The sequence below is a fragment of the Aethalodelphis obliquidens genome, unplaced genomic scaffold (genome assembly GCF_003676395.1).
Source record: "Aethalodelphis obliquidens isolate GAN/ISIS:26980383/991018 unplaced genomic scaffold, ASM367639v1 scaffold2, whole genome shotgun sequence".
Taxonomy (NCBI): Eukaryota; Metazoa; Chordata; class Mammalia; order Artiodactyla; family Delphinidae; genus Aethalodelphis; species Aethalodelphis obliquidens.
The window spans coordinates 2,906,772-2,929,468 of NW_020837946.1; the positions used below are offsets into that span (position 1 = coordinate 2,906,772).

The window sequence follows — 22,697 nt, forward strand, 5'->3', positions numbered from 1 at the left end:
TTACCTAGCTTGGGACACAAAGAAAGCTAGTTCATCTTATTTTGCAAATTAAAACTGTCCTCAGCTTCCCTGGCCAGCTTAGCGGAAATCTCTGTTGGCCTGTCAGGGAAGCCAAAGAAGGTTAGCTGCTTCCATGCAGCCCTCCAGGGGCCCACCTGCTCGGCTGGGCGCTCCTGGTGGGAAAACAGGAGGGTGATCGTTTGTGATGGTGTGTAACCCACCACTGTCCCTCTTTGACTTTACAGGCAGCCCCAGGGAAAGACTCAGGAGAAGAGTGCAGAACACAGGTGGGCAGAGGGAGAGCAGTGCCCGGTGTGGTGATGTCACTTGTGCACATCACCCCTTGGCTCCCCGGCTCACCCTGGGCCTGAGCAGTGCCCCTCGGTGGGGAGGGCCCACAGCTCCCGCTTTCTTCCCTGACCCCACCCCACAGCGGACCCCTGAGCAGGGGGGCCCTGAGGAGCCCCACAGCTCCTGCCTGAGGTGGCCCTGGGGAGTCTGGCATCATCCCACGTGACCCTGGCAGGTGCTCATTCTGCTGCCAAGGTTGGACGCCTCATGCGGCTCTTGCCCCCTGCCCGCACCTCTTCAGAGGATGGGCGACTCACACGGCAATTCCAGGAACACTTCTCAAGGCATCTTAGAAACTCGTTTCCTGGAAAAGTCAACCATCTACTCAGTGACCCTCCAGGAGATAACGTGGGAGGGGCCCTCACAGCCCGGGGTGTGGGACGGAAGTGGTTTGAGGGTGGCTTCTGCCCAGAGGACTAGGGCTGGGGGCCAGGACAGAGCTGCCAGAGGCCTCTGCTTACCTCACCCATGTGTGCACACACCCAGACATACGCACATTCACGGACACACACACACGCAAAGACACACACCCAGACATATGCACTGCACGGACACACACACACATGCAAAGACACACACTCAGACGTACGCACATGCATGGACACACCCACCCACATGCAGACACACACCCAGACATACGCACGTGCACACACACACACATGCAAAGACACACACCCAGACATACACACATGCACACACGCATGCACGTGCACACACACACACACGCACGGAGTGGTCCCTGGCTCTCAAAGGCAAACCTGAAGCAGCTGTTAGAGTGGTCTGTCTGTACCCTAGCCTTGGGGACAAGGCGTTTTTCTCAGGAGTTCCTGGGACACCCGGTCTCGTTCTATCACCTGATTGGCTGGGCTTTGGAAACAGCCTCTGCAGCAGGTTATTAGATGTTGTCCCCTCTCATGGCCCAGACAAAGGGGAGGGCCGAGGTGGCACCAGCTCTTGAGTGTGCTGGATTGAACAGTGTCCCCCCCCGCCCAAATTCATGCTCACGTGGAACCTCAGCATGTGATCTTCCTTGGAAATAGGGTCTTTGCAGATGTAATTAGTTAAGTTAAAAAGAGGTCATGCTGGATTAGGGTGGGCCCGACCCAATGTGACTGGTGACCTTATAAGAAGGGACGACACGAAGACACACAGACAGAAGGTGGCAAGGACTGGTGGGACGCAGCTCGGAGCCGGGGAACACCGAGGAATGCCGACATGAGCAGAGGCTGGAAGAGGCGGGAGGGACCCTTCCCTGGAGCCCTGAGGGAGAGCGTGGCCCTGACAGGACCTCGATCTCGGGACGTCTAGCCTCCAGAAAACTGTGAGGGAAAACACATTCTGTCGTTTTTAAGCCACCTGGCTTGCGATAATTTGTTAAAGGCAGGCCTAGGAAACTACAATGGTGCTTTGGTATCCTCAGGGGATGGGGTCCAGGACCCCCATACATACCAAAATCTGCAGAGGCTCAAGCCCTCTGCAACTGACCCTCTATCTGAGGGTGCAGAAGGGCTGAGTGTAAGAAGAAAGTCATTTGTGTTTGTTTATATGTTTATTTATAATAAAATCTCAAACAAACTAATAATACAAAAATTCTGCTTTGGCTTATTCTCATTGAGCACCTTATTCACTGGTGTTGGGTTCTCTGCCCTCAGCCCCGTGATGTGCAGGTGCCTGACCACAAACCCGGACTGGACGGAAAGCCCCTGGCGAGCAGAACCTGGCCTCCTTGCCAGCCAAGACTGGTGACCTGACGAGGAAGAGGGAAACCTGAATGCTCTCTGGGTCCTCCTAAACCTCTACAGCAGAACTATTTCACTTGAAGGAAAGTTCCAGATCAGGTGCACATCTACTCAAATGTACTTACAAACACACATTCCAAAGTCCAACCTAAATGTTTAAAAATTACCCACAATAGCCAAGCTGTGCAAACAACCTATATGTCCATCAAGAGATGAAGGGATAAACAAAGTGTGGTCTATCCATACAGCGGAATATTACTCGGCCTTAAAAAGGAGGGAAATTTTGTCATATGTGACAACATGGATGAACCTTGAAGACATTATGCTAAATGAGATAAGCCGGTCAAAGAAAGACAAATACTGCAGAACTCTATTTACAAGAGGTACCGAAAATAGTCAAGTTCATAGAATCAAAGAGTGGGATGGTGGTTGCCACGGGCTGGGGGGAGACGGAAATGGGAGCTGCTAATCAAGGGGCACAGAATTTCAGGGAAGCAACATCAATCAGTTCTGGAGACCTGGTGCACGGCATCGTGCCGACAGTGAACAAGACGCCACTGAACGCCTGAAACCGTGCTGAGAGGGTAGAGACCGCACACCATGTGTGCATACAACAACGCAACATCTAGCGAAACTCTATCTAGCAAAAAAGATTCTGTCTCACACAGGTGGCCAACGGGCACATGAAAAGAGGCTCAATGTCGCTAATCATTAGAGAAATGCAAGTCAAAACTACCTTGAGGTATCACCTCACACCTGTCAGAATGGCCATCATCAAAAAATCTACAGACAACAAATGCTGGAGAGGGTGTGGAGAAAAGGGAACCCTACTGCACTGTTGGTGGGAATGTAAATTGATACAGCCGCTATGGAGAACAGTATGGAGGTTCCTTAAAAACTACAAATAGAACTATCATACGACCCAGCAATCCCACTACTGGGCATATACCCTGAGAAAACCATAATTCAAAAAGAGTCATGTACCAAAATGTTCATTGCAGCTCTATTTACAATAGCCAGGACATGGAGGCAACCTCAATGTCCACTGACAGATGAATGGATAAAGAAGATGTGGTACACATATACAATGGAATATTACTCAGCCACAAGAAAGAATGAAATAATGCCATTTGCAGCAACATGGAGGGACCTAGATATTAGCATACTAAGTGAAATAAGTCATATAGACAAAGACAAATATCATATGACAGCACTTATATGTGGAATCTAAAAAAAATTATACAAATGAACTTATTTGCAAGACGGAAACAGACTCACAGACATGGAAAACAAACTTATGGTTACCAAAGGGTAAGGGGGGGTATAAATTAGGAGTCTGGGATTAGCAGATACAAACTACTATATATAAAATAGGTAAACAAGGTCTTACCGTATAGCACCGAGAACTATATTCAATATCTTGTAATAACCTATAATGGAAAACAATGTGAAAAAGAATATATATACATATTTATAACTGAATCACTTTGCTATACACCAGAAGCACAACATTGTAAATCAACTATACTTCAATAAAAAAAAAATTTGTCTCTAAAGACAAGACCCAATTTTTGTGTACTTTAAAACATATTTAATAAACCTGAAAAATACTTAAAAATGATTAATCACTGTTCTCTTCCGTTAGCTTGGATAATTTTAAAATAATGATATTGTTTAGCGTTAGTGACACTGGCTGTAAAACGTTTTAATACTAACAGCTACCATTGAGCGCGCAGCGTGTGCCTGCGCTCTGCGCGGGTGGCTTCTGAGGAGGAGCGTGGCAGGCCCTCCGTCTCCGGGAGTGGGGCTGCCCCACGGCCCCCTGCCAGCCCAGCTACCCATTGGGCCTTTATCTGTAGGCCACTCTCCACGAGGCCCTTCGCGAGAGCGGGGAGCGGGCGGGTCAAGGCAGGCCTGCTAGCCGGGGCTTCGGGCCGCGGGCTTTGGCGCAGGGACCCCCATGGCTTCGCCGACCCTCCTGAGACCCTCCTGGCATCTAGAACCTTCCCCAGCTCATAGATGCCGTGCCAACAACCGCCTCACCGGAATCCCATGCGGGCGGAAACCTGGGGCTACGACATTTTACTTAATTAACGCATCCCCCTTCGAGGGAGACCCCATTACCCTCCCCACTTTATGGACGAGGAGGTGCGGGCACAGAGCCATGGGGGGGGGACAGTAGGAAGGCTGTCGCGTGGCTGAGCTTGGCCTTTTCTGTCGGGTTTAACACCATTAGTCTTCATAGGCTATGATGGCAGGAAATACACTTCCAAAGGTTTGAAAACAGGTACCCAATCGTTTTTCTGGAACACGCGACATTCTGACTTCATGAAATTAGGGGACAGCTTTCAGAGCAGACCTTTCAGACGAGAGCGCTCGTAAAACACATTCTTCCGATAAAACCGTCCTCTGCCTCGTAGGGACCAACTCCCCTCAGTCCGTTTTCTTTCAAGTGAAAACGGTCATACGGGGCTACATATTGAAATGTGAGAAACAAGTGGCCTGCTGTCCCGCAGAAGGTTACTTTCCTTGGTCAAAACTGGAAAATCTCATTAACCTGCCGTCGGTGGTGCAGAAGAGAGTGGCCACTTAGGAAGACCTGAGGCAGGAGACGCCTTTCCACCAAGGGCGACCCCGACCCCACCCCACGCACCTCCGGCCAGCAAAGCACGTGGGGAGGGACGGCCCGGTCCCTGAAGACGCCACAGTCGGAAAACTGACTCTGGAAGGACCCCTTGCTCAGCGCTGGGCCTTGGGCCGTGCGGCCTGCGGGCGAGGGCCTGCGGGGTTCGAGGGTCAGTGGTCAGGGGTCGGGCGCGCCCCGCGGTGCCGAAGGGGAGGAGTCCCCGCGAATAACCGCGAGCGGCCAGACTTGCAGGAGGGAAGCAGGGGCAGCGCTTCTGAAGCGCCGCCTCCGGCAAACGCACGTGTCACAAGTCACGGGGTGATTCCCCCGAGCCCGGCGGTGCTGTCCTTCCGCGTGCGAACCGCCGCCCTGCTGTCACTGGACGAGGCTCGTCGGGACCCGCCCTGCCCCCGGTCCCGCCCCGGGTTCCGCCCCGACCGCGCCGGCCCCGCCTGCTCCCGGCCGCCCCTCTGCCGGCCCCTTTCCGGGAGGAGGATCTACGCCCCCTGAGGCGTCTGCGTCCTCGGGGGCAGCTGCTCTGGCGTCGAGTCCGCGCCGTGGGGAGGCCGAGGAGCCGGGCCAGCCCGCCCTGGGCTCCGGAGTACGGACGCGGGACGCCCCGAGGGATGGCCCGTCGTCGCTGCAGGGGGCTGCCCAGGGGGACGGTCGGGGCTCTCGGGCCGGCGAGGCCCAGCCCCTGGCCCGTCGCCACTGGGGCGCCTTTGCGGGGGTCCGGCCCGTTCAGCCCCAGCGCGGGTTCAGCTAATGTTGAAGAGCTCGGAGACCGTGGCCTTGGCCCCGTGTCTGGGTGGCTGTCCAGCTGGGAGGAGGGGAGGCCGACGCGGAGGGCAGTGGGCCTGAGAAGGGGCAGGTCCTGGGCCGGTGGCGCTGCAGCCAGTTGGGGGCTGTAGGGACCTCAGAGGGGGGGTTCTGAGCTCAGGAGCCATCTGGGAGGGACGGTGCAGGGAGCTCCCTTTGGAGATCCAGAACCTTCTGGAAGCTGGAGCTTGGGAAGCATGGTGAATGTGGCGCAGCAGCAGCCTGGATGGGTGCAGAGGAAATAGCCGCTGAAACCCTGGGGGACAGAATGGAGGTGGGTGCCTGGACCGGGGGCTAGCGAGGCATCTTTGGGGAGGGGCCTCAGTAAAAACTGAGCAGACCTGGCCTCCTCCTGTCTGCCAGTCGCAGCCAGTAGTTCTAGACAGAGTGGCGGGGAAGGGGCCAGGAACTCAGAATCCCGGGGAGCAGCTTCAGCGCACGCACAGCACTCAGCCCCCCTGGGGCCTCACCATCATCGTCCCCCATATAGGTACCTGTGAGGGCGCCTCCTGTCAGAGAAAGACAAAATCCAAAGGGGCTAGAGTTTCTCCCATCCTTCTACTCCTGAGGGTCCACATCCAGAAAGAATGACGCTTCCCAAATTCAAGGACATCCTTTAATCACAAACTACTTATCCATGATCGAGCCAGGGGGTGGTTCATAAACACCTTGGGAGACAGCTCAGAACCCTCCCCAGAAACACTGACAGCTACGCTCTGCTCCCTCCCAGCACCTGGGCTGCCCTTCCTAGGGTGGCTTCTAGGTCAATGCCTGTGCCGTGACCACGCCAGAATCCTGCTGTGAGCTCTTCTCGGGTAGAAGAAGAGGGGACCGGGGGTCTGCTCTGCCACTGGAGTCCCAGAAGCCTTGGCCAGGCTTGGCCCCCACGCCCACACTCTGGCCTGCCTGGCAGCCTCCATGAGCGACCGCCCTCCCCCTCCCCTGCTGGGCGCGGGAGCCCCCAGCCTACACGATGCCCTCCAGGCGCCTGCTCCTCCAGACCACCAGTGCCGTCACGAGCAGGGTCACCAGGATGGGCACCACGATGAAGGGGCAGAGGACACTGCTGGGCGGGTCCTGCAAGGCCCTGCCTGAGACGGGGCAGTCTCTGAAGTAGTGCCGGTGGATGGAGAGGAAGAACCTGTCGACCGCCGCGTTGGGCCAGAAGCAGTCCAGCTTCTGCGCCACGTGCCTGGTGCAGTCCGAGAGCTCTTCGTAGCTCCTGCAGATGGAGAAGCAGGTCGTCAGTCCCTGGTGGGCAGGGGATCAAGGTGGGACTCCAGCCAGGGGCTCCCCACCTCACTCCCCACTGGGGCGAGCTCCCCCAAAGTCCAAGCCCTGTGGCGGTGGCCCTGGCTTGAGAGACACAGGTCCTGTGAGGGTCCTGTGCGGGCTCCCTAGATGTCCTGCACGTGCTCACACCCCAGAAGGCAAGCTGGGGCTAAGGGATTCCAGGAGCTGGGATGCCACACCAAGGGCAAACAAGAAGATGGACCAGCCAGGCGTCTTCAGAAGGCAGCCTGGGACAGCGAGCCCTCAGGCGTGGGCAGATGTGCAGCCTCTCGAGCCCCTTGCTGTCTGCATCACCCCAAGCAGACGCCCCCCAGCCTGAAAGCCCCCCAGGTGTCCACAGGACTCACCGTGAGGCCTCCCAGGCCTACCCTGACCTCGCACCCCCCCATCTTCCCACACTTGCGGAGGAGTTTCCCACAGCACCGTCGCCCTTCACCTGACCTCGCAGCCCCCATCTTCCCACACTTGCTGAGGAGTTTCCCACAGCACCGTCGCCCTTCACCTGACCTCGCACCCCCCCATCTTCCCACACTTGCTGAGGAGTTTCCCACAGCACCGTCGCCCTTCACTGCAGTGGTTACAGATTTATTTTGCTTATTGAGTGTAAACACCACGAGGTCAGGGATTTTGTCTATTTTGTTCACCTCTGTAATCCCAGTACCTAGAAGAGTACCTGGCACATGGCAAGAACCAGTAAATTTTTTATAAAAAAATTGTGGTAAAATATAAAGAACATACAATTTACCATTTCAACCATTTTTACCTGTACAGTCCAGTGGCATTAAGCACTATTCCATTGTCGTGCAACCATCACCACCATCCGTCTCCAGAACGATTTTATTGCCAAATAGAAACTCTGTCCCCGTTGAACACTCACCCCCATTTCTCCCTCCAGTCCCTGGCAATTCCCATCTGTCTTCTGTCTCTATGAAATCTGACTACTCCAGGCACCTCATAAAAGTTGGCTCTACAATATTTGTCCTTTTGTGATTGGCTTATTTCACTGAACATAATGTCCTCCATGTTCATCCATGTTGTAGCCTGGGTCAGAATTTCCTTCCTCTTTAAGGCTGAATAATATTCCATTGCTCGTACATACTTTATTTTGTTTATCCATTCATTGACGGACATTCAGGTTGCTTCCATGTTTTAGCTATTGTGACAAATGCTGCTGCTATGAACATGGGTGTGCAATTATCTACTCGAGTCTCGGCTTTCAATTCTTTTGGCTGTATATCCAGAAGTGGAATTGCTGGATCATATCTTAAGTGTGTTTAATTTTTTGAGTAAATTGTTTTTTTAATTTAATTTAATTTATTTATTTTTTAAAAACATTTATTTTTGGCTGCATTGGGTCTTTGTTGCTGCGTGCAGGCTTTCTCTAGTTGCAGCGAGCGGGGGCTACTCTTTGTTGTGGAGCGCGGGCATCTCATTGCGGTGGCTTCTCTTGTTGCAGAGCACGGGCTCTAGGTGCACAGGCTTCAGTAGTTGTGGCATGTGGGCTCAGCAGTTGTGGCTTGCGGGCTCTAGGTGTGCAGGTTCAGTAGTTGTGGCATACAGGCTTAGTAGTTGTGGCACGTGGTCTCAGTATTTGTGGTGCATGGGCTTAGTGCTCCACAGCAATGTGGGATCTTTCCGGACCAGGGCTCGAATCCGTGTCCCCAGCATTGACAGGCGGATTCTTAACCACTGCACCACCAAGGAAGCCCCTGTTTTTTAAGAAATGAAGATTCAGTGTTGGGGGAAATTAAAATGTATTCAGTAGTTTCCAGAAAGTGTCACTTCTGCTCAGGATGGAGAAAGCAACACAGAGTGTTGATCCCATATGAACAGCAAAAAAAGCTGAAGAAACTACAAAATCATACATTTTCTTGAGTCCATCAGAGAGCTGAGACTGCAAGGCAGCAAAGTAACCTGAGTTTCAAGGAGGAGAAAGATGCAGCTGCTGTACCAGCTACATAATAGCTGAACTGCCCAGGGTTTAGCGTGGGCTGGAGAGTCATTCTGGAATTTCTGGGGCCCCAGATGCGGTGAGCGGGGTTCCATGACCATCTGCTCTTTCCCATGAGGCTCCAGGGGGTGCTCGTGAGAAAGGTTAGGGGCAGGCAGGGGATTGGCTGCTGTTTGGGGCCAGGCACAAACACCACACATTTCCCAAACCCTTCTCACAGAAGCAGCAACAGGCTTGGGGCCCTGGGGGATGAGCAGCTGATCTTGATGAGCAGTGGCTTCAGCTGAACGGGCCTGAAGCCCTTCCTACTTCCTCAGACCCCGTGCCCACAGGGGTGCGTGGTTTTTCTAAGTGAACGAGGACTCGTGTTCCAAGTAGAAAACAGAAGTGGAAAAAGCCACGGGAAGTCAGGACAGACTGGGTCTCATTGTGAAAAAAATGAATTAGCACACGTCAAGGGCCTGGCACAAGGTAAGTGCAAGTGTGTCAGGTATTATTAAAAACCAAAGTCCAGACTTTTGAGCTGGTCGTCCATCAACCACAGGGCTGCATGTTACAAACACTAGCTTGAATGGTCGTCTTTTTCCCCACCTCAGACCCACTGAATCAACGTGTAGTTTTAGGTGTTCTGCAGACGCAGTGACACACAGTCAGTCCTAAATGTTGTTCCCTACGCTCTGCCTGAGGAGTGAAGCTGGGATGTCCCTAGAAGGAGGTGTTGCCACCTCCAGGCTGGCCAGCCAGGATGGGAAGGACCCCGACCCAGGGACCTGTGACACCGGGGACCCCACGCTGAGGCCACGCTGAGGCTGAGCCCGTGGTGGGCTATTCTGGGACGAGGCACTCTCTCCTTGAAATACCCTTCCAGTCTGCAAAGCCATCCCCGTCTAAAAATATCCCTAATGGGCAGTCGGCTGCCCACTTCATCCTGTTTATTTATACCGAAGTAACAGCTGAAACTTTCAATAAATATTGTGAGCCCTGTCAGCAGGGATGTGATAAAAGAATTTCCTCCAGAGGACAGACATTCTTCTGTTCAAAAGAACATTGTACTGACTGAAGGGGCCAAAATAATCATGAAAAAATATGCTTGCTTTCACCCTCTATTTTCAGTTCTCATGTAATGGAATGATTATCCTTTTTCTTGGCCAGGACTTTCTATTGTGGGCCCTAAGTGAACTTTGCTTGGAATGTTCCTGAACACTGTGGTGGGAGTAGTTTCCAATATATCTGGGTCCCAAGTCAAGGCTTCTGGTACCATGCTTCATGGTTGTTTGACAGGAAGGTGCCCACTGATGCCCACAGGGGAGTCGTCTGCTCTGGGAACACCAACTAGCCCTGTCTGGCCCCGACGTGGAGTATGTGACTCTGGGCCCTGGTGCCCCACAGAACTGGGTTCAAATCCAGCTCCACCTCTTATGCTGAGTGATCCTAAGGGCCGCATCTCACCCATCCAAACCTGTTCTCTCTATTCAATGAAAAGACAGGTACCCACCTGACAGGGTTACTGGGCAGATCAAGTTAAACAAGGTCAAGGGCCTGATGCATAACAGGTGCCCCGTAAGTGGACAGCTTCCTGACAACTGGTGTGTGGCCCCTTAAGGGTCCATTTCTTATTCCATAAACTCGAGTAAACGTTGACCAGGCAATGTGTGTCTAAGCCCTCAGAATGTCTGAGGAGGAACCACTATTTTGGTTCACTCTCTCTGGACCAGTATTTGCTTCCATCAACTCAGGACAATTCACAACCTGGTGGCTTCCAGCAGCTTTAAATACCTGCTGGGAGGAGGGGAGGTGGCACCCTTGGCACCCTGGCGGCCGGGGCAGGTGAAGGTGAACAGGGCCCATTTAAAGCCGGCCTGGGGAGCCTGACTAATAAGCAGGTGAAAAAAATGTCTAACCTCACTTTTAAGGAAAAAAAGAAGCAAACATCCAAATAGAATCCATTTTCAAATGAAGAATATACTCAGGACTTCCCTGGTGGTCTGTCGGGTAAGAATCTGCACTCCCAATGCAGGGGGCCCAGGTTCCATCCCTGGTCTGGGAAATGGACCCCGCATGCCTGCCACAACTAAGAGTGCGCACGTCGCCACTAAGACCTGGCATAGCCAAAATAAATAAATAAGTATAACAACAACAACAATAATAATAAAAGAACAAGGTAATTTAAAAAATGAGAATACTCAGTGCTGGTGAAGGTATAGTGAAATGAGGCAGGTGCTCGCATCATTGCTGGTAGAAGATAAACGGGTAAAATTTTTCCAAAAAGCAGTTCGGCAATTATGTATCGAGAACTTCAAAATCACAGACAGCCTTTGAGCCAGTAACTATTTCTGGGAATTATCCTAAGTCAATCACATGAAATGTAGGCAAAAATAATGCAAGAAAATGAACTTTATAATTATGAAAAAGAGCAAACAGGACAGTGAGGGAAAAATTGCTTACAAGAGCCTCGGCTATGTATCTATTAAAATGATATTTAGGAGGAGGAAAATATTTATGTTACGATGTTGAACAAAAGAAAAAGCAGTTGAGACCAAATTATACAAACAATGTGCTTTCAGCATGAAATGGCCCATGTAGGAGGGGAAGACCTCAGAATGTTAGGAGGACTTGTCACCACTAGAGGGTAGTGATATGAAGGACTTTTATTCTCCTATCTCCGCTTTCGGGGGCATTTTCCAAGTTTTCCGCAGTGAGCATACATTATTTTTATAATTATATTTTTAGACAGCTCACTGAGGAAAAGGCCTGCAGAAAACTGGACATCGAGGTCCCTGAATCTGCAGCCGTGGGGCGCACATTTCCTCGTGTCTGGGGCAGCGGGGGGCCTTCGGCGCAGGGGACTCGTGTGCTGTTCTAACTCCCGAGCTGCGTGGGGTAAACCCCGTCCCAGGCAGGGCAGCGTCCCCACCACGGTGACACCCTCTCTCCCACCCTCTGCTTCCAGCACAAGGGGTTCTCCCCCCGCCACTCCAGTGGAAGGAGCTCTGGGACCCCCCGCCTAGGGGACACCTGGCTGGCAGCCCTGCTCCAGGCGGCAGTGCTGGGGCTGGGCCCCTCCGAGCGACATAATGCGTTAGTTCGGTGGCTCAGCCGCCAGCGGGCCCTCGCACACCTTCAAGGCTGCAGAGCTCCGGATGTCCGCTCACTCCCCGAATGTCCCCAGGGCCTGGGCGGGCCGGCGGCTTCGCTCCATCACTCGCCTCCTCCAGGGTCTGGGTTGCCTCCGGGGTGGAACGGACCTCCCTGCCGTCCCCGCACGGATGCTGCGGGGATTAGACGCCCGGTCCCGAGGGGCGTCCGGACCTGGGGGCAGGGAGGGCCCTGAGGGTAGGTAGGGGGGGGACCCAGGGGTGGGCTCCGAGGGCAGGACCCCCTTTCGCACCCATCCCCGCCGGCTCCCCGCCCCAGGCGCTCAAGGACACTCGGCTCCCAGGAGCGGCCCGGCCTCCCGGCCTCCTTGTAGGAAGGGCGAGGCTACCAGATGGCGCCCCCTTCCCGGGGACCTCCGCTCCTTGGTCGCTCCTCCCCTGATCCCTCTCCTAGGGACCCTCCCTCCTCCGCCTCACCTCGCCCCTCGCCGTCAGCACCCCGCTCGCTCCCTCCCTCGCCCCTGGCTCTCGAGGCTTCTCCCTCATCGGCAGCCCGGCGCACCTGCCTCCGCTCTTCCCGCCAGGTGAGGGGCCTTGGCGCTCTGCAGCCCTCGCTCCTTCCCTCCTCCGCCGGCGCCCAGACTGCAACATCCGACAGCCGTGACATCCCCACCCCCATCTGAAGCCTTGGTCCAGTGCACAACGGGCGTCCACACCTGACTCCCGGGATGCCCCCCACCCCAGCCCCATCTCTCATGCCTGGGAAGCCTTGCCCCCTCTGAGTTGCCATGGATCCCCCCATTTCCGGGGGTCCCCTCCCCTCCTCCAGCCCTGTCACTGTGCCCAGGAGTAGGGCAGAGTGACTAGCCTTGGCGGGTTATTACAACCACATTTCTAATACCAGCTTCCACTTCTCTGCACTGAGCATGGGCTGGGGCCTGGGCATCTCTGCTCCCCTTCTCCTCCCCCAACCCAGCTTAGTCAGGGCAGCCATCAACACCCTCCCCTGCTTTCCTCCTCTCTGAAGTCCTGGGCTCCATTCACCATTGGCTCTTGGGGCCACAGCCCTGGCCTCTGCCTTCCGCCTCCCCCAGCCCACTGTCCACACAGACTCACCCTTGCTTCAGGCCTTCAATGCTCCCTGCTGCACCTGTGCTGGATTCAAAAGCCCTCATGTGGCCCCCACCTCTCCACTCTCAACTGTACCCTCTCCCTTTCACTGGCCACCCTGGCTGATACTTCTGCCTCAGGACCTTTGCACAAGCTGCACTTTCTACTTGTAAGGCTCTTAACCCCATCTTTAAAGGTCGACATCTGTGTATCCCTCAAACGTCACCTCCTCAAACAGGTGCTTTCTTATGCTTCAACCACACTTGGATCCCCGGCAAAGTGGGGTTTTCCATCATAGTTGTGTCTTACTTTGTACCTGTGCTTTCACTCTTGATTATTCACTCACTGTTGGTCTCAACAACTTGACTGCAAACACCATGAGGGCAGAGAGAGTGTACGGAAAAGAAGTCCCACTCATCCTGTTCACAGCAGTCATCTCAAAGGCAAGAGAAACAAAGGCAGAAGGGACAGAATGAGACAGATCTGCCTGGAGATGTGAGTAGGACAGCAGGAGTGGTGGTCTTCGCAAACACAGCACATTCCAGTGCAAAAGACAGTAAACGGGAAGAGGGGGCGTTTCACACTGAGAAGAGAGTTATCGTAGCTTCATAGGACAAAGACAGCCTACGCTGCGAGTAATCGCGACACACTCAACAAAATCTTCAGGTTAGGTGAATAGAAACTAGTATAAAAGTGAAAAATAAAGTTAATAAGCCTGACTCCGTGACTACATGAGGAAGTTTCTATCCTACAAAGAATCAACAATCTTTTCAAAAGTCCCTGGATCCTACTTAGGCTCAAAGAAAAACTTGACAAATTCTCAAAGTGGAGATTTTAAGTCAGTATTCTTTGACTATAATATTAGAAACTAGAAATTAGTAAGAAAAGGATAAATTTTTCAAAAAATGGAATCCCTAGAAACGGAAGATCACTCATATAATTTTAGGGTCAAACAAAGATTTAAAAATTCAATGATAGGCTGTTAAGAAAAACTAATGGCAATACTGCACGTGAAAATCAGTGAAACATAGGCAAAACTGAATTCTGAGAAAAATCTGCAGCTGTAAATTGTCTTATTACCAACCAAAAATAAATGAAAATAAATGAAGAATCCAAATTGAGACATTTAAACAAAGAAGCACAAAATAAGTCTCTGCAAAGGGCACATAATTTAAATGCATTAATAATTATTAAAAACTAATATTTATTGATATTTTAAAAAACATAAAACTGAAAAAGTAAATTCAACAGTTGATTCTTTAGAACAATAGCTACAATGAAATCACATTTCTGGATAGTCTAATCCAGAAAAAAAGCAGAGAAAACACCACTGTACAAAACCTCAGATGAAAGATTAGAACAAGTATGAGATGAACGTACAAAACATGTGTGTTAAAAATCGGAAAATCCTTGAGGAATTGGGATGCTTTTTGGGGAAACAATAAATTATCAAATCTTGATTTAAAAAGTAGAAAATCTGAGAAGAAAAAACAGAAAAAGTTGTTAAAGAATTACTTTCACAGAAGGTGCTAGGCCCGGGTAGTTCTTTCAAATTCTTAAGATCACACCTAGGGGCAGGACAGGAATAAAGACCCAGATGTAGAGAACGGACTTGAGGACACAGGGAAGGGGAAGGGTAAGCTGGGACGAAGTGAGAGAGTGGCATGGACATATATACACTACCAAATGTAAAACAGATAGCTAGTGGGAAGCAGCTGCATAGCGCAGCGAGTTCAGCTTGGTACTTTGTGGCCCCCTAGAGGGGTGGGATAGGGAGGGAAGGAGACGCAAGAGGGAAGAGATATGGGGATATATGTGTATGTATAACTGATTCACTTTGTTATAAAGCAGAAACTAACACACCATTGTAAAGCAATTATACTCCAATAAAGATGTTAAAAAAAAATTCTTAAGATCACAGAAAAAGATGTCAAGCTTCCCAGTTCTTTGAAAAAGTTAACAAAACCCTGATCCCAAACCTCTTAAGATGACTTCCCATGTGCCTCAGAACACTCGCGAACAAGCAACAGATGTTCACTTTCACTTATAAATAGACATAGAAGTCCTGTTTAAGCGGCTGGCAATTTTAAGCTAGCCGTATACCATAGAATAAAGTAGGTTTATTTCAGGAATGCTTTAATGCTATTATGATAAAATCACACTTCGATCTGTCAAAGGAAAATAACATATAATCATTTCAATACACGTTGAGAAGGCATTTGATAAAACTGAACATTCGTTTCTGATTTTAAAAGACCCCAACCTTGTAAAGCACCAAGAAGTTCTTCTTAATGTGATAAAAAAAAATCTCTCTCAAGCCAGTAGCAAACACCACATTTGCTACTGAGGCATTTTCATCACTGTCAGGAATCCATTTAGTTAATTTGTAGGTGGCCAGGTCTGTCTTCTCCCTTGTGGTTTCCACCTTTGGCGTCAGGGCTCCCACCCAAGGCTTCATAGTCACCACAGAGCCCTTCCAAGGCGGGGCGGGGCTGCCCGCGCATCGGGCTACTTCCTCTGGCGACAGAAAGCCACAGAGGGGCCTGGCCTATGCTAGGCTTGGAGCGAGCCTGCCCGCCAGCTCATCTCTGCAAAGGGCCTCTGACCACAGACAGGAGGGCCGAGTGGCCTTCAGGGTGGGTAACCAAGCCCACGTGGGGTACTTCTCCCACAACCCACGGTGGGCGCACGGGAGCTGCCCGGAGGCAGTGCAGGACAGGGCATCTTTTGTTTTTCTTGACGCTGCAGGGAGCATATAAGGAAGTCCTGTGAATGGTTTGATTCAAAACATTTCACTTCCAACCCTGGTGTCATCTGGGAACACGTGCTGGGCCGGCAGGACCCAAGCCGGCGGTGCACCTGGAGCCCGCCCGCACCTCTGGGACTTGCAGTGGGGGTCGGTCTGTACAACGAAGGCCTTCCTAAACCAGGTAGATCAGAGAGGTCCCATCAAGCTGGGAAAGTCCAACGAGACCAAGTGACAGGAGTCGTCATGCATTTCCGCCGGCCCAGGGCTGACCTACAGGACACCTCGCCAGGAACGTTTTGAAATCAGTGTGAGCACAGCGTGCAAACTCACACTTGCAGAGGAATGTTTCCAAGGTTCTGACTATGTTGTAGAACAGGGACTCCTGGCATCTGGGCCACCCCGTTCTCCCTGGGAGCATTGGGAATTGCCAGGAATGACAGCACTGGTGAGCCCACGCTAGGATGTGTCCACTAAGACTCTCGGATCAGTAAATGAACAGAACAACGCTACAGGCTTCATACAAAGCCTGCTGGATGGCGGAGGTGAATCCCATCTCCCATCTTCGTGACCAGCTCCCTGGCTAACCTGTACCACCCCGACTGCGGGCATTTGCTGAGCGAGGTGGACGGACGCCATCCTCTCGGAAAATGAACGATACGAATAAAGCGGAGAATAAAGAACCTTGGAGGGGTTTTCCAAGGCAAGAAGAGGAAGACAAATGGAAATGGGCTGGTTTTTTCTCCGCTGGGTAGGAGACAACAATCCCTCCGGAAACACTCCCAGCCCATCTGGAGGTACCGTCAGCGGAACAATGGTAGAAGCAAGGTGGTCGGGGAAGACGGTGGGACCCCACTGTTGAACAAGCTCTCTTTGGCCCCATCCTCGCCATGTCCCCTCCCACCCCGGGCCTTTGGCTTCACCCCTTCTGTCTTTCGCTCTCTCAGTCTCTCTTCTCCTGGCCTGGAGCCAGCCTGGCTGTCCCACCCCTGAGACGTTCCACCAAGGAAAATGTGTCAGTGGAGTTTGGGAGATGCTGCACAGACAGGTTCCCCCCCCCCCCCCCGCACAGTACAGACAGGCCCTGAGGGGCTTCGGGAACCCAGTCCTCGATTCCCCTAGAACCGAGTCCTTCTCCACCTGCTCCCCCAGGACCCCCACCCTGCGGACACGGAGGAGTGCGAGCCCGTCTCCTCTCTCACGGTCTTCTTTCTGGCTGCTTCTCAGGGCTCACTTAGGAACGACCTGCTCCCTGACCCTCAGGCCGGAAGGGATTTCACGCCTCCTCTTCCGGAGGGGTGTGGTTCTCCCAGCCCTGCTTCTACAGCAGGGAGGCGGGAGAGTCCTCTCGCTGCTGCTCCGGTCCTCCCACCCCCGCCTGCCGACATCCCGTTCTCCAACCTCCAACCCAGTACTTTGGGGATACACCTCCTGAACGCCACCTCTGCGCCCCGCGGCTCCCCTCCCCGTATCTCGCCCATCCCTCTGCTCGTGCTGCAGCTGCCCACTTACTGTCCGTCCTCCCTGGACTGAGACCTCAGGGAGGGCAGAGCTCAGCTCCCTGCTGTACTCCGGGCCCCGGGACAGGCGCACCGTAAGGCTCAGTGCACGACGGTCAACGGATGCTGTGTCTGCAACTCCAGGAGCCGCTTGGAGCCCTTGTTCCCCGAGCCTGGGCTGGGAGGGAGGGGGTGTTGGGGGTCACCGCCCCTTCCAGCCTGGGCTGCCCTGGGGCCCCAATGTGGGCAGAGGAGCCCTGGGGGCATCTGGGGTTCTTGCCTGGATATGGGGTCTGCCGTGGGGAGTCCAAGGCCCCCAGTACACACACCTCTCAGAAGCACAGGCTGCAGCCCCTACGTTCAGAGCTGTCAGTTCCCATGGCAGCCACACAACCGGGCCCTCGGACTCCGGGGAAGGAGCGGGCGAATGCCCTGAGCAGATTCTTCAGCTCGGCATCCAGACCGGCAGGCCAGGCCACCTGGAAGCAGTGAGGGCAGTCACGTGGGGGCTGGGCTGTGGGAGGGGCCGTGTGGGGCCCTGTGTGGAGTGGGAAGGGTGCCCCCTCCTCCAGGCAGTGCACGTGGCTTGGGTAGAGGAGCGCAAGCTAGATTTCAGCTTCTACCTCGGCTAGCTGCCCCGTGAAGCTGCTGTACGTCCTTGGGCAAGAGACTCAGGGTCTCTGAGCTGTGGACTCTCCATCCGGGCAGACAGCCCAGGGCTGAGATGGAGGCCAGGGAACCAATGCACGTGGGAGTGGTCCCCACTCCCCGACCCCCGTGGGGAGAAGCGCCCAACCAAGGCAACTGCTGTCAACTGAGGACGCCAGTGCTTTCCTATGTTTCTGGAAGATTTCAACAGAGTTTGGTGGATAACCCAGAGCTCTGCCACCGCACGGGGCAGCTCGTGACCCAGCCCTGGTGTCCTGAGGGTCAGGCCACGGCACCTGTTCCCTCTCCAGGGTCTGCAGACAGAGCATCAGCTCCTTGCTGGCCCCCAGGCTTCCTCAGCCGGGCCCAGCCTGCGAGACGCGCCCACGGGGCAGGAGCAGGAAGGCCTAGAGGGGGCGAAGGGGCTGCTGGGCACCGGGCTGGGAGATCAGGTTCTAGGGACCCAAGGCCGCAGAGACCGAGCGAGGCAGGTACCTGGACGGGGCGGGTGGTGCTCACCCTTCCGCGTCTCCAGACGCCCTACTGCAGTTGTGGGGCTGGTCGGACATCCACAAGGGGTTCTGGGCTCCTGCTGGGAGCACGTGCACGCTGGGCCCTGGGACAGGCCAGGCCCAGTTCTCATGCCCCGGGCGATGGATGACCCGTAACTAAGAGGGAGCTGTGGGCATGCAGAATGCGGACCCGCTCAGACTGGGCTATGCAGCCCACAGACCCCCCGCAGCCAGCCGTGACCCCCGATGGCAACACGCCGCACCCCCGTGACAGCGGAAGGCCTGGCCCGCTGCCGTCCAGAGGACAGGACACACTACGGCTATTTACGTGGAGACCCCTCACAGCTGCTCCCCCACTTACAGACCGGGGAGCTGGGGAGGGGCCCGAGCGACGGGCCCCAGGTGGCAGTGAGGTGGTGGCCCCGGGGCCCGCGTCGGCTCTGCGTGGCTCCGCCATGTAGGCCGCTGTCCCCTGCTCCCCGCTGAAGCCCCTCCTGGGGAGGGGCACCCTGGCCTCTCGGCCTCCTCCCCTGCGCCTCTTCTGTGGGCCCTGCTCCGGGCAGGAAGGAATCTGGGCACCTCTGCTCAGGCCGGCGGGAAGCGAGAGATCTCTAACTCCATCCCCGGCTCCGCGTGCAGCTCGCCTGGGCACCAGGCTCTCCACGGGTGGCGGGGCACGATGCCTCCTCGGAGAACAGGCCGCCGCGGGAACCAGGCTCCAGGCTCACGGAGACAAAGCCACAGTTTTGAAATTCAGTGGGTGTCCTCCGAGGCCTGGCAGGTGGGGCGAGACTGGGCCCGCAGTGATCCCGCCCTGGGCTCTGAGAACGCTGGGGGCTATGCCCACCGTGGGCCCAGCCGCACGTGACCCGCTCTGACTCGCTGCAACCCTGGGACCTCCTGGGACCCCTGGGCGGACACCCGGGTCTAGCAAGGTGAAGCCACTGGCCGGCCGCACCCGGGCCTGCCAGGACCTCAGGGCTCCCGCCCCCCCAACCCCCACCCCCCGCCGCCCGGGACAGGGGTGAACACATGTGTCCGGGCGCATTAGGCAGGACAGCCGGGCGCTATATTTGGATACTAACACCCCGGGGACATTATCCTTGTGAAACAACGCTGGCGGCTGGAGGGTAGGGCTTCCTCCTCCAGTCCCCCCTCAGCCCTGCCCCCAGGGCCCTGTGGAGCACTGCTCTCTGCCCGCCCTGCCCAAGAGGCCCTTTGTCTCCCTGATGCACTGGATTCTCCTGAGGGAGCTTCCCAAAGCCTTGAAGGACCGACCCACATATCCCACTAGCTTGCTGCCTCTGTCAAGGTGGCCCCCTTCCCTCTGTGCCCCTCCTGCCCCACCCCCCACCCTTGTTCAGAGCTCAGGGCAACACTGAGTGTCGGGGAAGGGCCGTGGAACATTCCACACCACGGAACATCGACCAGTGGTGGACTCAGTACTGAGCCTCGGTGCTTCCCCCTTTAAAATGGAAACAGTGGTCCTGGGCTCACAGCAAGGGGGTGTGAGTCCCCCCTCCCCGCCCCAGTAGGAGGCAGTCATGAGGCTAAGAAGCCCCCACTGAGGTGCCCACCACACCCCGCACACGGGTACCTGGCCATCCCTGACCTCACAGCTGTGGAGGAGCCTCTGTCTCTGAAGGAAAGCCCCCTGAGGGCAGGCACCGTTTGTCTCCCAGTCCAGCCCCGAGTGGGCACTGCCGGTGGGGGAAGGAAGGGAGCGTGGCCTCTCCTAACTCGATGGGGCCACTGAGACCTGCCAGCAGGTGGGACATTCACGCGGAACTCCGCATGGGCCTGGCATGGGACACGCTGTCAGGAAACGTGAAACGGCCCGCCTGTCTGGTCAGGCGTGCAGACGCCAGGCTGGCGGGAGGGGAACACAAAGAAATGCCCCACCCTGGGCTGCTTCCAGGAAAGCATGCAGGGTAGCATCAGCGGTCACGCTGGCACGGCACGGCAGCCTGCATCCCCCAGGGTCCCATGAAGATGACCTCCGGGCAGGGTGGCACTATCCCAGGCCAGGTCACTGCGCCACCAGGACAGGGGACAGTGGCCGTGGCTTCTCTGTACCCCGACAGCTTCTTGCCCTATCCTCGCCCTGGGCAGAAGGCCATGCCGGCTGGCAGGGTGACCCCTCACCAGGTTCCTGCAGGGCGGCCTTGACACCCAGTGGGGGGTTGCAGCTGGGGGCCATCCCTTCCTACTGCTGGGGTTCACCCCCAGGGAGCGTGAGGGGCTCCCCAGCAGCCAGGGTGCTGGGAGGAGGTGTGTCCAGGTCCCGAAGCCTAAACCCACAGGGCTGTGGCTCCAGGAAAGGGAGTCTGCTTCCTGCGGCCCCTGCTGCTGCCCAGTGGAGAAGAAACATAACCAAGTAGGGTAGGAGCAGGCCACCCCTGGCCCCCCGGCCTGGCGACACTCTGTCCCACCTCCCCAGGAACACGTGCCCGTGCAGGAGGGCAAGCCACTGTCACCCCCAGCGAGGGCAAAGCTCCCAGTCATCCTCAGGGGCTTCTTCGTGACCCCAAATCACCCTGGGACACAAGCTTGGACCAGAGGCAGCCCCAGCGCACCGGGAGGATGAAGACACATGGAAGTAAGTGTCACGGGGACCCTGCAGACCACGCTGGCTTCTGGGAGGAGGTCTCAAAACTCCCCCACCTGCTCTGGGACCAAGTGGAGAGGGGGTGTCAGGCATTGGTGCTGCCCATCGACTCATGGCCCCAGTGGTCCTGGCTGCCAGGGTATGAGGACATGTGTCTTGAGAGCTGCCCCCAGGCAGCCCTGACTCAGTCACGAGGGCTCCAGGCACACGTCCTGTGTGCCTGCCCTACGCCTCTGCCATCTCTTCCTGGTCCCATAATTCTAGCAACCCATGAGCAACCACGCCCGAAAAAAGGAGTTCATATTTAAAAGACAAACCAAAATCTCTTCTGCTTCCTCTGATAACATAATGAAAACCCAGAGACGATGGGACAACAGCTACGTGAACTTCAGAAAGCAAGGCTGTTCATCGTAGGTTTATTATCCTGTCAAGCTGCCACTCGAGTTACAAAGCCAGCGAAAAGCTCCTTGGAAATTTCTGAGGTCTGAGAAAGTACTAATTACATGGCTTATTTCTAGGGTCTACTTCAAATAGTTGCGTGAATTGAAAAGAGGCATGTGAAAGGGAATGATGATGTTAAAAATAATGACATGTTTGAGTTAACAGTCTATTTACACAGATAAGTAACCAAGAGCCCTGTCAGATCAACAGTTATTGCTGATAAAATTCAGAACAACAAAGAGTACGAAAAAAATGAAATAGAGGCAGAGAGAAAGAAGTAGGGTTTAGAACATTAGCTGACATCAATGAGGAGAGGCAGAGAGGAAGAGATAGGTAGACAGACAGATAGATGGACTGCAGGATGGATAGATAGACAGGTAGGTAGGTAGACAGAGGTAGATAGATAGGATAGGTAGGTAGGTAGATGGATACAGATAAGTAGACAGAGGGATAGATGGATAGAGGGGTAGATAGATAAGTAGATAGCTGGATAGATAGACAGACGGACAGATTGACAGACAGATATGGAGGAAGCCAAAACCCCAGAGACTCCTGCTCTTTCATCAAGTAGAAGCCAAAGTATGTCGTTTGATAACGTAAGCAAATCAGTACAGGAATAAGCACATCTGTGTTTCACATTTCATGGCCGGTTGAGTGAAAAAATAGCTTTGCCAATATTTCCACCTCCTTTAAAAGGTAAAAGAAAATACATCATGTTTCAACGATAGGGAGAAGAGGAAAGAAATCAGCAACCAAAAGTGGAGTGCCTGAAAATAGAACAGAAAGGACAAATATGATGTAACCTTCTTTGCTTCAAGGCTTGTCACTCTCCAGATGGAACAAATAAAAGCCAGCAATAAGCTGCCTGCAAGCGAGACGATAAAGACGGAATCAGACGGACGCCCGAGAAGAGCTACCGGTAAACTCCAAGCAGCTGAAACACTAGGGTTTTGATGTCAATATGAACCCAAAGATCACTAAAGCGAAAAGTATTAAGTATGATGAGGAGACATATAATGATGTTTCATGGTTGGTAACGGCCACATGATAACATGGAATCTCAGTGTTATAAAAACAGAGCAAAATATAGACATAAGACCCGCTAGAAAAATAGAAACAATAACAATATGATTAGAATGGAAGAACCGAATCATCGTCAAGCACACAAAAAATCAGAAACACACAAAGGGCTGGATAACACAACAACGCAGAATTCATGATTGTTTTGGTGGGAGTTAAACAGAATGAACAGAACATGC

At 54.0% G+C, this 22,697-nt stretch overlaps 1 protein-coding gene across 1 annotated transcript in view; it reads right to left on the minus strand.

Moving 5' to 3' along the window:
* Positions 1 to 6,059: 6,059 nt before the first annotated feature.
* Positions 6,060 to 22,697, minus strand: part of RAMP1 (receptor activity modifying protein 1) — a 47,528-nt gene continuing 30,890 nt past the window's right edge. Inside the window, exon 3 of the mRNA XM_027117202.1 lies at positions 6,060 to 6,757. Coding sequence (XP_026973003.1) covers positions 6,502 to 6,757 — 256 coding nt within the window. The 3' untranslated portion in view covers positions 6,060 to 6,501. The remainder of the gene's footprint in view (positions 6,758 to 22,697) is intronic.